Below are 16,254 nucleotides of genomic sequence, written 5' to 3' on the forward strand. Positions count from 1 at the left end.
TATCTCTAAGTCATGAATCCTTTAACCTTAAAAAATATTCAAACATATAAACAAATCTTACATAAGAATACCATAAAAACATAATGAACAAAATCATAAACAATTATGACCCAGCACTACAAAAAACAACATCCTCCACAGTACACAACACATCAACACACTCAAAGACAAACCAATATAAATGTCCATTTCATTCGACCACACCTTGTCACACAATTTAAGTACATTTCTGTCCTTCGAACACATTAAAATAGCTTTTAAATACAATAAAACAGTACATACACTTTTTTCCAAAGTCATAGACCCAACACCAACAGCCTACAAATCCGATGTAATTTATAAAATTAATTTTATGAACTCTCTAGCAACAAACATTGGAATTACTTCGCAATATCTAAAAAACGGAAAACAACACATTTATGACTGTAAAACATCAAAAACCAATCCATATCACTTTCAAAAACAAACAACACAACTTTGATTTCGACAAAAGACAAATACTAAACACGGAAAAAACAAATACAAACGCAACTTTATAGAAATGGTTTACATTAACAGAGACAGACAAGCATTAACTATAGAACAGATACATTGCAAATTCAGGCGTAGCTACGCCAAAATCATAAAGCAAATAAAGTATTAAACATTATTTTTATATTTTCCATTCCTTCGTCATCTTCCTTAATAATTAACTTCTTTTCCAATATCGAATGTCGAATCACAAATCCAATCCAGAAAATTCCTATTCTCGATTTCCTTTGAGTTAAATAAAACGGCATGTGATCAAAGAAAATTTCCCAGATTTCCCGTTCCCCGGCCTGTCACAATCATATAAAAACAGCAGAATACAAATTCATGTTTCACAACACTTTCACACAAAACCAATATGACATTTCAAGAATAGCACCATACTTTATGTGAGCATGAAATACTTGGTTCAAAATTTATATTTACATCTTAAATTGGATTTTTTCCAAACAACTTATATTTTGTAATTTACCCATGCCCATGTGAGGATGAGACGAATAAAGGTAGAAACGTCGGTAAAAAAAATGAAAAAAGCGTTTTGCATTCTTGACCGCTCCTCACGACTTCAACAAATTATTAAATCCAATAATACTCCTGCTATGCAATTTTGACCTTTTGACACAAAAGCTTTCATTGTTTAAATAATTTCGCATTGGAAGAGACGTTTGAAGGTTTATAGCCGGCGATATTAATGAAGCTGCAAGCACACGTGAAATAATTTCAGCCGCGTCACCAACGAAATATATCCTTGGGTTGTCATTGAGAAGAATAATTCCATTTCTTCTAATACAGAACTCTTTGCCTTGTACCAGCAGTTGGTCGACAGTAATTGAAAAAAAAATTAAAGTATACAACATGGCCATTCTTCCTGCTTGTAAATGATAATGTGGCTACTATTGATGATAATGTCGTCTTTTGATGATTAACCTTTGTTTACGAGGTTATATGAACCATCGGGGTGAGTTTTACTCTACGATCTCTAGCTAGGTGTGAAAGAGTGGGGAGAAGGCGAAATTAAAGGTACGAAGCCTGTAGTTTCTCCCAGATCCGACCTTTTCAGCGTAGCTCAGTGATGATGTGCGCGGGAATTTCAATGGAGAATCTCGCACAGAGTTGGTTGTTGTTCGTGGAGGGTCTTTGACGACCAGTCGCTATGTGGATGAAATTTTGGAACATCATGCGTTTCCTACCCTCGATGAAATCAACGACAATCCGATTCTAATGCACGATAATACCCGTCCTCATGTCGCTCCCATAGTACAAATGTACCTTCAACATCTAACATTTGTTAGCCTGGCCAGCCCGTTCTCAAGACTTGAACCTTATCGAACATTTATGGGACAACATAAAAAGACGAATGAGAGCACGTCCATCCCTTCCTGATACACTCCATGATCTTGAAAGGACTCTTCGTGAAGAATGGGCTAACCTCCAGAAAAGAGACATTTCCTGGTAGAAAGTATGCCGAGGCGTCTTCGAGATGTAATCAAGGCAAGAGGAATCTAATTAAAACAAATTTTACCGACCGTCTTTTTTTTCTTTTTTTCCCTTAGCAATTACACTTTTTTTTACTTTTTTAGACAAAAACTCAATTATTAAACGTTAAAAAACGTGAAACACCGATTAATCTATAAAAATATGTAAAAAGCAAGTTATATTACAAGTGGAATTTTTTGATGCCAGTGTATATTAATATGTATAGGATACAAATTTTTTAAAAAACTTGACGAGAAAAGAATGTAGCACTATATATAAAATCCTATGTACAACATATCTCCATAAAATCGGCCAGAGGTTATCATCCGAACTGCATATTTGTGATATAAAAAAAGATCAAATTATTGTTTTAGTCTACAACAAAAACACTCCTCAGGTAGGGCTCAAGTAGACAGGAAGCTCCTCTCAGTTGGATTCCTAACGGGATTCCTTCAGTACAGATTGCTTCATTCCTCTAGTTATGAAGAGGTTCTCAAGTATTGTAAGTCTGTGAAATGTGTATGTGTTTATTACAATGTTTACGGTCAACGTAATAAATAACTACTTAATTGTTAGAAATTAATGTTTGTATATGTATTTCATGGTTGTTTTTCAGAAGAGCTCAGCTGTGAAAATGGCGTAGAATTTTATTTTTGTGAGGTTAAATGTAGTGCTGTTGTTATTTGAAACTGTCGTGGTAGTAAAGTACAAAATTCTAAGTTTTAACAAAAAACAGATATCTCGGGTTTATCCTCAATGAGAAAATAAAACGATTTCAGCTTCAACTATAATCGAAAATAATAACGGGTAAATCAAAAGTTTTTCAAATTACAAACTATTTTAGTAATCCTTTATCCTTAATTTGCTTAGTGGTCATAATTGACCATATTAATTATTCAAATTAAATATTCTTTTTGTCTAAGGTTTTTGGTTGAGATGAAAAATTAGCGTCACGAGTGGGATTCGAACCCACGAACTTCGGCTCAATACACCGCTGCTCTATTCACTTGAGCAGTCGTGACTTCGACCCCCTGGGGGAAATTAATAAGAGCTATACGTTGAGTATAGATAGGCTTGTTATTGATATATATTTTATTGATTGACCTATGAGTTTTTGATATTTGACCGTTGTTCGGTCTTGGTTTACTAATTCTTATGCTGGGTCATGGTACATGTCCGATCTTGACAAAGCCTGCACTTTCGTCCAATAACTCCGTGAGTCGTTCCACCCCCAAATAATTCTTCTAACGAAGCTGACAGTCATGGCTGCCTCACATTCCATACCCATGTCCGTTCCATTCAAAGACTCCTATAGAAGTCAAAGTCCGACTCGGATCACAAAGCTCTTGGCTTTGAACTCATCTTTCGTGGATTCCAGTAAAAAAAACCATCATCCTACTAGAATACCCAATACACTGTTGGCGATTCCAAGAAAACCACTAAGGGTCAGAATCTGCCTTGAACAGAAATATTTGAAATAGATGAATAGGCACCGCCAGCCAGCAAGAGGGCCGACATGACCATGCCAGGCTCGCCATATCCGCGACGGCCTCAGCCACCACCCACATTCATGCCTCGTCTTCTTAATTTTAGAGAGCAGGCCAGCCATCCTCGTGAAATTGAAAAGTTGTTCTGCTCTGTGTCATCATCTGACAAAATCTGTCCACCTTATGCGCTTCTTTCTGCTCAAAGAGAAAGACAGTAAAAATATGTTTGACTGTTAACGGTTCCTGACAACCTTGACAGATCGGTGGAGGTTCTCTCGCCATGAGAAAGCCATGCTTCATGGTGACATATTCTGAGACGTGTTAGGATGGTTACTTCCTTACAGAAGGTTCAAGTGGCGGTAGACCATTGTTTTACATCTTCCTTAATTTCTCTCAGCTTGTTAAGGGTCATTTCACGCCATTCATTATGCCACTTTTCCCAAATTGATTCTGTATGGGTAGCAGCACAGCTAGAGAATACGACCTTTGTGTGACAGGGAATATAATATTCGAAATTTTCTTGAGCGCAACGTGCACGGTGGTGAAGTTGCTACTTATTGCAGGGAGAGCAATTTATTCTGGAGTTCATATTTGTTGTATGGATTGATCTAAGAGTTGTCATATTTGTCCGCAGTTGAATCGACTAGTCTCGGTCCTCTTATTTCCGCTGTTTTAAAATAAAAACCTCGAAATGTTTACACCATGAAGGCTAGGTTGATCGGATGGTGTCAGACTGTATACTAGTAAGTTTGTAAGTATTTTGTCACTTTGTGAGCAATCGGCAATGACTTTTTTTTTTATATAAGGTCGGAGGTGGAAAGCGCCGAGTCGGAACATTTCCTGCGACCTGCCGGTGCAGGGTTCAACTAGAACCAGTAACGACGCCCTGCAGCGCTCTACCGGCGGAAGCCGATTAATCAACATTCTGCAGAACAGGAACAGCTGACCCGTCCGGCACTGACCGTCGCCAGTCACCAACTTCCCCGGGATCCGCCTAATTTGGAGCCCATGTGTCACTCGAACGCGTTAATTTAACTGTTCCGGCTCAGCTTCGGGTCGTTCGTCTGTTATGCCATTCCGCGGTCGATGTGAAACACGGCCTAATCGCCTTTTCGGTCTACCTGCACACGGCCAACTTGTAATGGAATTTAGCTGAGAATGAATATTTTCCCGGGGTCTCTTCTGCTCCTGCTCATCCTCGTTTTAAAAAGACCATGGATCGCCTCCGCCTCCCTCGGAAACTCGTTTCCCACCTACAAGACCTGCGTCGAAATATGCAGAATGGATCTCTGCGACAAAGGTTTGTATCAGCAACTTACTGATAACGCCTTCGGCCTTATTCTAATCAGATTGAAACCTCCTATTATATTTTATAAACAAACAATCAGGAACAAATTCCTTTATCACTTAAATTCTCAACAATTACAACGCCCAACGTTAATAGATTGATACGTCCCTTTGTATTTATTTTTTAAGCAGTTACCTAACTTATCAAAATCTGACCTATAAAACTGTCTACTCCTTTGTATTTTATAAGCAGTCCACTTTGGGGCTTTCAAAACATACTTGCCCCGATTTCAACCATTTTAAATTGTTTTGTTACTCAATATTCCTGATATCTACATATATTACACACTATGCTATAGAATTATAATTTCTATAAACAATAAAAAAAAAGAATTATTAAATAAAGTTTTGTTTAGTATAATCGTATGTGTATTATACATAACTTACCAAAATCAGACCTATAAAACTGTCTTGTCCTTTGTATTTTATAAGCAGTCCACTTTGGGGCTTGAAAAACATACTTGCACCGATTTCAACCATTTTAAATTGTTTTGTTACTCAATATTCCTGATATCTACATATATTACACACTATGTTTCTATAAACAATAAAAAAAGAATTATTAAATAATTTTGTTTAGTATAATTGTATGTGTATTATACCTAACTTACCAAAATCAGACCTATAAAACTGTCTTGTCCTTTGTATTTTATAAGCAGTCCACTTTGGGGCTTGAAAAACAAACTTGCTCTGATTTCAACCATTTTAATTTGTTTTGTTCCTCAATATTCCTGATATCTACGTATATTACACACAAGAAATTATGAACAATGGAGTGAGTGCAGTGTTCAATCCTTTTTAAAGCGGATTATTACACACTATGTTATAGAATTATAATTTCTATAAACAATAAAAAAGCATTATTAAATAAGGTTTTGTTTAGTGTACTTGTATGTGTATTATGTCTAACTTGTCAAAATCAAACTTATAAAATTGTCTTATCCTTTGTAGTTTATGATCAGCCCACTTTGATTATGGGTTTTGGTCTGCGAGTCAGTGAACTCATGTTGAACCGACACAGAGTCACTTGGTCCGTCTCCACTTGCTGGTTTTAGTTAATCAACCACTTTTCAATCTTGTGCTATCTTCAGTGAGAAACCTAAATAATTCACGAGTGAAGACGAACCCACAGAGCCTGTCTTCACTTACGGGGTTTTGAGTTATTCAAGTTTCAGCATTGGGCCATCTTCATTGACGATTCCTTCGCACAATGCTGATATTCAATTTTTTTTAACAGAGTTGCTATATGAATATGATTTCAAAGAATAAATTGTTACTCAAAATTCATGATATCTATAAGTATTACATACTATGTTATAGAATTGTAATTTGTATAAACAATAGTGAAACTAATTTTTAAATGGGGGTTAGTGATTTCTGTGTTTACAAGTTTGTTTTCCTTCAAATGCAAAATAAACAAAAGTTTATTGATAGAAAACCACTGGCATGAAAAAATACAAGCCAGACACCCTAACCAGTTAGCTACCACTGTCCTAACATTTATATTATATCATACAAGAATTTTTTACCTTTATTTATTTTTAATCAAATTATACGACAGCAAGACAATTTTTGATTCTTCATTACAAAGCCTACCTTAAAAGATTACCACTTCCCAGTCCAAGCAGGTTTTTAGATACAAACTTGCTATATAACAACAACTAGCCTAGATTCAACAACTTTAAATCGAGAGTTGTTGAATGATGGGTTCCTCACTGAAGATGGCACAATGCTGAAATGCGTTTGAATCACTCAAAAACCCATGAGTGGAGACAGACCCAGTAACAAACCCCGTGCTGGTTCAACATGAACTTTTAATCAATCTCTAAAATCATATTTGTTTCGCAATATTCAAAGTTAAAAAAAATTAATATGAGGTGTTGTCTAGCCACCAAAATGCCTACTCTACTCAGATTGAAACTTCCTTTTGAATTTTGTCAGTGTTAAACATTGGTTTAAAGGATCAAAGGAATTTGTTAAAATTATATAATCCCATTTACAATATGCACCAAATTAAATTCAAAATTAATAGGCAACAACATACAAAAGCAATGATCAAATGGTAATCTCCTTTTGCATTTTATTATAACTGACAAAATAGAAATAAATTTGCTAGATCATTTGTAAATTAATGTTTAATCAATTTCCTTAATATTGAATATTCCTAATTTTAAGTTTTATCATTTAAGCATAGTGTTTTTAAGGAACTTAATTTTGATAATTGATTTTTTTATTATCCATTTCTAAAAAAAAAAATAAAAAAATAACATGGTACAATAACATAAATTATGTATATAATAAACGTGTATAATTAATGTTTTGTTTAAATTAAATCTATATAATTGTTGTTTTTATTTCAGCTGGTTATTATTATTCGAAGCGGGACCTGATTCCATTGCCACTGCTGCTGCTTTGGAAATGCTCAGACGACTGCCAGTACAGATGCATGTGGGGAGTGGTTAGGCTGTTTGAAAATAAAGGGTGGCCATCGCCTCAATTTCATGGAAAAGTAAACGTATCGTAAAAGTAACGATAAACTCAAAAATACAATCATGTATGTTTACAGTGGCCGTTCATCAGGTTTTTAGGCGTACAAGAACCTGCATCGGCCTTGTTTTCGATCATGAACTGCTGCATGCACATCAAGATGATGGTTTCATGGCTCAAAAAGTATGAATCCAATGTGCCAATGTTCAAAATCTGGATTTGCTATGGACTGGTATGTGGGAATTTTGTTATACATATACAGTAGAGTCTCGTTAGTCCAGACTGATTTGGACCGAGCCCAGTTTCAATTAGCAAAAATTTTTTTAGCGGAATTACTAAAATAATTTAGAAACAAGCAGTAAAGCAGTCTGGTTAAAAATTAAGCTGGAGGTTTGGAACAAGAACAAGGGTGGTAGTGTAATGTGGTCATTTTGGAAATTTTGGTTTGTACGATGCATTTCAGCTTCTCACAATTTTCAGTTTTTATTAATAATTTTGGTTCAAACTCACCACTGAATATGGTGACAAGCCAAAACACATCTGACAGAATGATAAGCATACCAAAACGACCATAAAGGTCGTTACAGGTTCATCACCATACCAGCCTCACAATTGTAGAATGAAAGTCCAGTGAAAAATTGGTAGTAGAGTTTGGAGTTTGAAATATAACTGAAATAACTGATTAATACTAAAGAAAAATCAATATTTTCCACACAAAAAAGAAAAAAAATCCTCCCCCCTGACTGAAGCGTGTTATTATTAGATGGACATTCAGATTAGTGGGAATCTACTGTATTGGCTTGGAAAATAAATTATATATTGTTTATAGATATCAATTAATGGATGGCTTTGGTCAACCATATTTCACACTAGGGATACACCGTTCACAGAGCTCATGGACTATCTTTCAGCATTTGCTATTGTTTTTTCTGGAGCTTATGCAATGGGAATGAGGTAAATTATTGAATTTTACTTATAAATCCGTTATACTTTGTGGTCTGATTGACCAAATTACTTCTTTTAATTAATTAATCTTTTTATATAAGGTTTTGGTTGAAATGAAAAAGTTAGGTGATGGGTTCATATCCCGTTCGTGACACTTTTTCATTTCAACCAAAACCTTACATAAAAAGATTAATTAATTTACTTATAAGATTATTGTTTATTTATTAGATAGAAGGAACATCAAGTTTAAAACTGCAAACAACGATTCCACTAAATATATTGTAAATAGTAGCTGGTCGATCACCTTTACATAATTTTACTATTGAAAACAGATCGACCAATAGGATGTATAGAATCAAACTGTGGGTTCTAACCTCCAAAGTATCCAGTCCTACCAATCCAAAATCCTTTAAACCATTGCCCAAGCTCGATATTTGTACCTAACAATTAATTAAGGTTTTTAGTTGAGATAAAAAAGTCAATGGCACGAGCGGGATTTGAACCCACGATCTTCGGCTAGATACGCCGCTGCTCTACCACTTGAGCTATCATGACCTCGAACCACTCGGACACCAACTTCCTATCTCAACCTCACCTTTTGAGTTTTCCCTCCTTTTTGCCATTTTTCAAATGTCGTGTAGTTAGCAGAAGCAGCTACTATTCTACAACTAACATTCAGTAGTTCTACCATCAGTTTCTGCGACGGTCCTTTGAGGAACATTTCGCATGCCTCTATCCTGGGTAGAGCTGTTGTAAGAAAATAATTTAAAAAACTTGACTGTTTAAAAATATATTTGTTATTTTCCCTCAATTATCCTTCTGCTAGATAATGCATATTAAAATTTGTTGAAAGTTAACATTTTTAAAAAATCTATTTTTTCAGGATTTTGATCGGAGCAAGGAAACGATATTCTGTGATATATACTGTTGTATGTTTTCTGTTCTTTTTTAATCATGCTCTCTACTTATCCTCAGGACCATTTGATTATGGTTACAACCTTTTTGCAAATGTTTTTGTCGGTAAGGAGTTTATTTAATATTAAGGAAAAAATTCTCTTTTAACGGATCATTAATTAATTGATACAATACTGCAGGTGTCCTTTCTGCAGCATTGAGTGGCATTTTACTTTTAAAGAACCGTCATCTTCCTCATTGTAAAAATCTTTTTATCGCAGTTTTCGCCCTCCTTTGCTGTATGTATTTTGAAATTCACGATTTCCCGCCGTACATGTGGGTTTTGGACGCACATGCTTTATGGCATCTCTGCACATGTCCAGCAATTTATTTCTTCTGGAGGTAAGGTTTTGGTTTCGTTTCCACCTTTGATGAACTCACATTGGGCCATTTATTTCCAGGTTTGTCATCGACGACACGAGGTACCTACAACGAACTCAAACGTACAACAAATTGTAAATCGGCTCTTAAAACTAAAACAGTCAATTTTAATGCAATCAAAATATTATATAATAATAATTAAATTATGTTTAATTCAAAATTTTAACTGTTTATATAGTGTATTAAATTTTTATATATTTTATAACTCTTTATACATAAGTCTTAAGACAGGGTCTAGGACTTGATTTTTTTCTGCTAGAAAAGTTTTTAGTTTATCTTAGAATATATTTAACAAAAGCTAGAACAAATTGTTAATCACATAGTAATTTCCATTTAAGTGAATTTTCAACTTTATCTTTAAATATTTATGAAAATGTTAGTATGCAATACCATTAAAGTGATAAATGGTAAAACTTTAAATAAAATTGATAGCTTGATTCTTATTTTATAATTGATTTTTAAACACTTTAAGATTATTTTTTTCTTATAAATTGTGTTTTTGTTGAACAAATCTTTCTCATTTTTTACAGCAGACCAGTCGTCAACTGAAAAATGTCGTTAATACTTGTTTTTAAAAACAAACAAAAAACCGTTCAATCTCGAAAGTGCAATACAATGTGCCTTATGTTAAAATTTCATATATTTTATAAATTTTTACAATCATTTGTTGTATTTTAAAAAAATCCTTATTATAAAATGTTATTGTTCAAGTTTAAACTGACTAGATTTAAATTTCCGTTAATTTTAACAATAAAATGTGTTGAAGGATGTACAATGTTTTTTTTTTTAACTATTTACAAATACATTTTTGGAATTATTAATCTTCTCGTTTTTTATGTTCCTTTCAGGTTAATAAATCTCCTTTAAAAAAAAAAAAAAGTTGTATGTAAAAAGGTAAGGTAGTTTAATAAACAAACACGTAAATCTCAACATATTTTTTTATAATTACAAAAATAACTTTTAATATTTATATTAAATTTAAAAGACACAATCTATGCAAAGGTCTTGACATGGCTGGAATTTCTCGGTTCTAACAATGAGTCCCATTGAATTGCACCTGTCGTAACAATAAAAAGAGTTATTAATTATTGTATGAAATTTTGAAGAAAAAAATAATGAAATTACCCCTTGAAATTTTTACTCATTCCAGGCAATGAAAATCAACTTATGTGGAAAATTTTACTTTATTTAAAGATTGTAGAAAAAAATTAATCGCTCAAAACTTATTATAATATATGAAATTTTCATTGCATTTACCATTAAAAAAAATTCTATGGAGAAATAATTAAATAAATAGAAATAATTTGGAGAAATTACTTTTTATATATGGCCACCTTCTTTGAGTTTTGCCACTAAGGTGTCAACATCGGGTAGAATTGCACCGGCTTGCCTTGTTGGTGGATCCTCGACAGAAAGAATTTCTATTCTGCTCGCGGTGTCGACTCCCAAGTCTTTTGGAGTCACCTTTTTAATCGGTTTCTTCTTAGCTTTCTAAAAATTACAACAAGTGAGTATACGTTTTAATTTTTAATGTTTAAAAATATACCATAATGTTAGGAAGAGTAGCGTAACGAGGTTCGTTCAAGCGAAGATCAGCACTGAGTACAGCAGGAAGAGTCAGTTTGAGTGTTTCTAATCCTCCGTCGACTTCTCTTGTAACTGTCAATTCCTTATCATTTGTTTCAATCTGACCAGAGGAAACATGCATTAAAAGTACGAAACTACGATTAAATCATTTTTTTTAATTTAAACAATGTTTTTACCTTGGATAAAAATGTTCCTTGTGGCCAGTCCAAGTACGCAGCCAACATTTGCGCCGTCTGATTACTATCATCATCAATAGCCTAAGAACAATATAGAAAATACATAATTACTGTATTTGTAATAAATTTATTCTTAAATACCTGTTTTCCAACAATGACTAAATCCACTTTTTCATCTTGTGCTAGTTTGGCGAGGATTTTAGAAACGTGAATGGGTTGAAGTGTGTTCATTTCTGCTGCGCTGACTTCGACGTGAATCCCTCTGTCCATGCCCATGGCCAAAGCTGTACGCAAGGTTTCCTTTAAAAAAAAAATTGTTAAGAAATGAAACAACACATGACTGAAAAAATTGATTACTTACTTGAGATTGTGCCGGGCCACAGGAAACTGCGATGATTTCAGATGCAAGCTTCTTTTCTTTCATACGGACTGCTTCTTCCACAGCAATCTCATCGAAAGGATTCATGGAGTGCTTAACTCCATCTGTGAGTACTCCAGTTTTGTCAGGCTTGACTCTGATCTGAAAAAACCTCATAATTAATTACAATCAAATTGGGTCAGAAGTTCCAGTTGTAAATACTGGAAATGAGAAGACAGCTTATAAGAGCAATAATATGTTGAATTTGTCAATAACAACAAAAAAAATTGGTGATGGACAAAGCCAATGATACAAATCAGTTCAATCAAACAAAATATTTTACCCTAGCAGACTAGTAACTATTAAGCAGTAATTTTCCAATGAAGGCCATCTATTTATTTAGGCCAAACCATATACAGTTTTTACCAAACAATCTCAAAGAAATTAATAAAAGCTGATTATACACATATTTTGCACATATCTTAAAGATTTTAAAATTTTGTCAGGTGGACATCGGCAGTCGCAACGGTTTAGGCATTGACACGGCGCTCATCACTGAGATAAAGCTCCGGGTTCGAATCCAGCAGCCCTGCATTCAAACCCAACATAATTACAAATGAGCTTTTTTTCAAAAACACCGGCACACCGAGAGTTGATATATAACCTCTGCTGTTGCGAACCCTCGTAAAAAAAAAAAAAAAAAATTGTCCATTCTTTTGTCAAGTGTAGAATAAAAATTAACAGAAGGCTTTTTGCTATGCAAGTTCTTTTTTTTATCAAGGATTGAAAAATACAAACTTCTCTTTTAACATTTGCTAAATAAAGTAAAAGTACTAAATAGTTTTATCTTTCTGATTGTGAAATCCCGACCTCCAGACTTGAACACTATCACGTTTACTGACACTAAAGGATAAGGCAGCCAATATTTGGGCTGGAACGACATAGATCATGAATTTGAAGGGGATTGTAGGTAGCCCTCACTCGCCTCACAATATGCTGAAGTCAAGTTGATATGTCATGAACAATCTTGTGTTAAAGCTTGATTATCTGTCCTGCTCAATGCGGATGTGTCCCATTTAAAAGAAGTCCAAAAAGCTCCACATAGAGAATGTGTAGTAATATCACCCGGTATAAAATTTGTGCCCTTCCTACACAAAGCAATTAAAAACTGATATATTTGTAAAGCATCAACTTAAAAAAAATTTAATTATCAACAGTTGACTAATGCCGATGGTGTCTAGAAGAGACAGGGACAATGCCACATATCCTATGCCCCATAGTAACTAGGAAAATTCTGTGGTACCTGGGAAAACAAATCTTGAATCACACAAATCTTGATACTACACTCCTTAGAAGAATTCTTTATTTCATAAAAGAAACAACCACCAGGAAAACCATTAACAGATTTTGGCACAATATACAAAAGTTTAAGTGATAAAGAGAGAAATCCACACGACTCCAATTGGAAAAATGTGCATCTCAATCTACACTTCACATGTAGTATCTGTACATATACAGACAGCTATGTGTCAGATTTTGTGAATCTCTCTTTAGAGGGCACCTCTACAAAGAGGAAAAAAGTAGTGACACAAAGACTATCTCTTAGCAAGTGGTTTTGACACATTAAATCAGTTATAAATATTTTTAGTATATAACTAATCTGAGAGTTGATAGAGTATATTCCACCATCTCTCACCATACACAATAAATACATTTATTCTCAATATACTCTAAGAAACACAAAAGGAGATATCTGTACACAGTAAAACAGCCCTAAACCAGCTTCTGAACGGAACGTCAACATTGGCAATGGATTTGGGAGTCACGCAAGGCAGTGAGATTTCGTCAACCTGATTATGAGGATTTAATGCTCGAAATCTGGATAGCTGCTAACTACAATGCTATGAGTAGAATAATACTTTTAAAAAAGTGGAAAAATCAGCCCTGTTTTCTTGAAACATCTAAACACAGGACCCAGAAACTCGCTGCCATGCTGAATTACAATTCTCACATCGGGTCATTCCTACAGGCTCACTATATGGATCCAAGAATTGTTATTCTTTAATTAAGAGGAACAAATCGAGCAACCTACCTCAACATGCTGAAAACATTCAAGCTTTGACCTAAAAGTATTTGTGTGTCAACCTGGCATCTATTCTTATTCGGTTATACCGTTATTCTATGAGACAGATCCTCCGAGGTGAACCAAGCTCTTGATGCATGAGCTTCTCTGCCATCCATCCCACAGAAACTGCCACTTTCTTTTAATCATGTTTTTATTGCATTTTTAGCAACAAAAGGGCAGAGCTTTGGAGGCAGAGAAGGGGGGTTATTCGAATAAATCGTTATCTAGATAAGTTGAACAGATGATTTTTTTTATTCCATTATCTTCTGTGAAGATGACCGTCATTTAGATAACGCATCACCTAGATGACGCATTATGTAGATAATGCATTATTCGTGAAACATGCGGATGACCGTTTATTCGAATAAATTGATTACTCGAATAAAGCGTTATCTAGATAATGGGAAATAACGGATCACTGGCAGGGTATAAATGGGTCCACAATTCAGTTTCATTTTACTTCCACGGATTTCGCTTCTACTCAGGCTGTTACTGGTTGAAATCGGCTATATAGTGTGAGATAGAATAGACATTGAAGATAGTACAAGCACTGTAGTAAGTGCATACCTATCCACTGCGAAGTGAGAGTAAATCATGTACTTCTGTTTTCCTACAAGTTGTTATTTACGTACTATTCAATCAGATAAACAGGCGTTTGGCTAAATAAGTTTTACCGTTAATGGTCAACTTTTCCAGGTCTAAAACCAAGCAAAAATCTTAATCCTTTCATGTTGTAGCTAGCAGGAAGCTACTTCCTTAAAAATAGTCGGTACGTACAAAAGTCAACACCGTTAGCTGCGATGATTAACCTAGTAAACAAACCAAGTTCATGCTCATACCTACTGGAATTAAAATAATTCCTTTCTCATTGTATATCAGCTTTTGTAAGAAACAGAGAGAAGGGGGAAGGATTAATTAGACGGAAAAACTATATCAGCTACAGCAACACGTATGAAGTGCAATAAAAGCAAAGCATACAGCGTACAGGTACTACTCACTTGAATGAAGTTATCTGTAAGGTTATCTATGCCACGAATAACGGATGATTTTTCATCTAGATGATTTCTCAAGTAGATGATTCGTCATCCATAGTTCGGCAGGTAATTTTTTATTCGTTATCCACGGGCGGGCATGCATTATCTAGATCACAAATTATCTACAAAACTTTCGGATGATTGGCGCGAATGAAAAATTATCCGTTATTTGTTATTCGAATGGAAACCCCCCTAGTCCGGCTGGAGGCAGCGACATCTCAGACTGCCTCGCCCCCCATTTTCATTACCCCAGACTCATGTATCCAGGCATTCAGACAATCGTTGCCGTTATACTCCTGTTTAGAGTATCTCCACAGCAAGAGCATGACGAAAGAATGGACAGCGTTGTGGACAACAGTGACCACACTGTGGGAGTCGGTGCAGACTAGGTAGACAGAGATCCCCCCCATGCCAAGTGCATGCCAAATCATGTTCTAACATGTAACCGCTACAGTGAAGTATCCCTCGCATTACACAGCACATGCCACACCCTCGCTGGACTTAGATCCACCTGCAAGAAAGGCTGAAACCCGGCTAATTTCCACTTGTAAATATCCAAATTTTCAAACAGCAGAATTTTGGCAGATGTAGACAGGATTAAACATGGGAAAAATGTTCTGTTTATATAGGACAAACTATTTATTTTCGTTTATCAAAACTTTCTAAAAGGATGAGATAAAAAGCATGGGATTTTTTTATTAAAATTCATTTCAATTCATTAATTGAAAAACCATTATAAAATAATTTTAGCAGTTAGATGAGTCTAATAAAATATAGATTTTTAAAAGTTTAACTTTTCTTACTGTTTTTTAAAGAACAATTGTTCATTTAGACAGTGCTATTGAGTAACATTTTTTTTGCATTTTAAAACAGTCTTCTTTTATAATTTCAAGGACATAATAAACCTCAGGAATTAAAATAAATTAACTACCTCCTTGAAATTATTAAACAATTCTGGTACGTCGAATGCAGTTGTCATATAAATTATAACAGGTTTTTATAGAAAATATAAGGCAGTTATTTACCTTAACAGCATAGTCGATGACTCGTTTGACTCCAACGAGGACCCTGGCCATTTTCTCCAATGCTAATGGAAGATAATTTCGATTTTATTTTTTCAAAAAAGAAATACAGCCCGACCGACGACAGAGGGGAGAAACTCGCAGTTATCAACATTATCGCCCAAGGCCCCAAGGGGCCAAGGTATAGAAATAATTATTCGCCGATATAAATTTTCTTGAAACGGGTGAAATACCGCAAAAGGAAAACCGCTCTATTTAAAAACTTTTTTTTCATTATCATTTATAATTTTAAATGACGTAAAAATATTATAATAAAGTTGATCAGAAGTTCGAAGAATGTAGTGTAG

General features: G+C 34.6%; 2 protein-coding genes across 3 annotated transcripts; one reads left to right on the top strand and one right to left on the bottom strand.

Annotated features, from left to right (window-relative positions):
* The first annotated feature begins 2,651 nt into the window (after positions 1–2,651).
* Positions 2,652–10,434, top strand: LOC106669580 (post-GPI attachment to proteins factor 3). Of its 2 annotated transcripts, none has more exons than XM_014399156.2 (9): positions 2,652–2,811; positions 4,126–4,234; positions 4,298–4,791; positions 7,199–7,347; positions 7,405–7,557; positions 8,155–8,279; positions 9,154–9,290; positions 9,365–9,566; positions 9,626–10,434. In XM_014399156.2, exons 3-9 carry the CDS (start codon positions 4,650–4,652, stop codon positions 9,681–9,683), a joined length of 966 nt encoding a protein of 321 aa, XP_014254642.1. In that variant the 5' UTR covers positions 2,652–2,811; positions 4,126–4,234; positions 4,298–4,649; the 3' UTR covers positions 9,684–10,434. The 2 variants fall into 2 exon arrangements, with proteins under 2 accessions (XP_014254642.1, XP_014254651.1); XM_014399165.2 differs by having other exon boundaries at positions 2,654–2,811; positions 4,126–4,242.
* Positions 10,435–10,539: 105 nt separating this feature from the next.
* On the bottom strand, positions 10,540–16,189 carry LOC106669594 (electron transfer flavoprotein subunit beta). Its single transcript, XM_014399177.2, has 7 exons — positions 15,911–16,189; positions 11,730–11,888; positions 11,510–11,668; positions 11,369–11,449; positions 11,152–11,292; positions 10,923–11,096; positions 10,540–10,662 (listed from the first exon to the last, which is right to left on the bottom strand). Exons 1-6 carry the CDS (start codon positions 15,959–15,961, stop codon positions 10,926–10,928), a joined length of 762 nt encoding a protein of 253 aa, XP_014254663.1. The 5' UTR covers positions 15,962–16,189; the 3' UTR covers positions 10,540–10,662; positions 10,923–10,925.
* Between the last annotated feature and the right edge of the window lie 65 nt (positions 16,190–16,254).

This window comes from Cimex lectularius, unplaced genomic scaffold, assembly GCF_000648675.2.
Source record: "Cimex lectularius strain Harlan isolate CLEC.00 unplaced genomic scaffold, Clec_2.1 scaffold147, whole genome shotgun sequence".
Lineage (NCBI taxonomy): Eukaryota > Metazoa > Arthropoda > Insecta > Hemiptera > Cimicidae > Cimex > Cimex lectularius.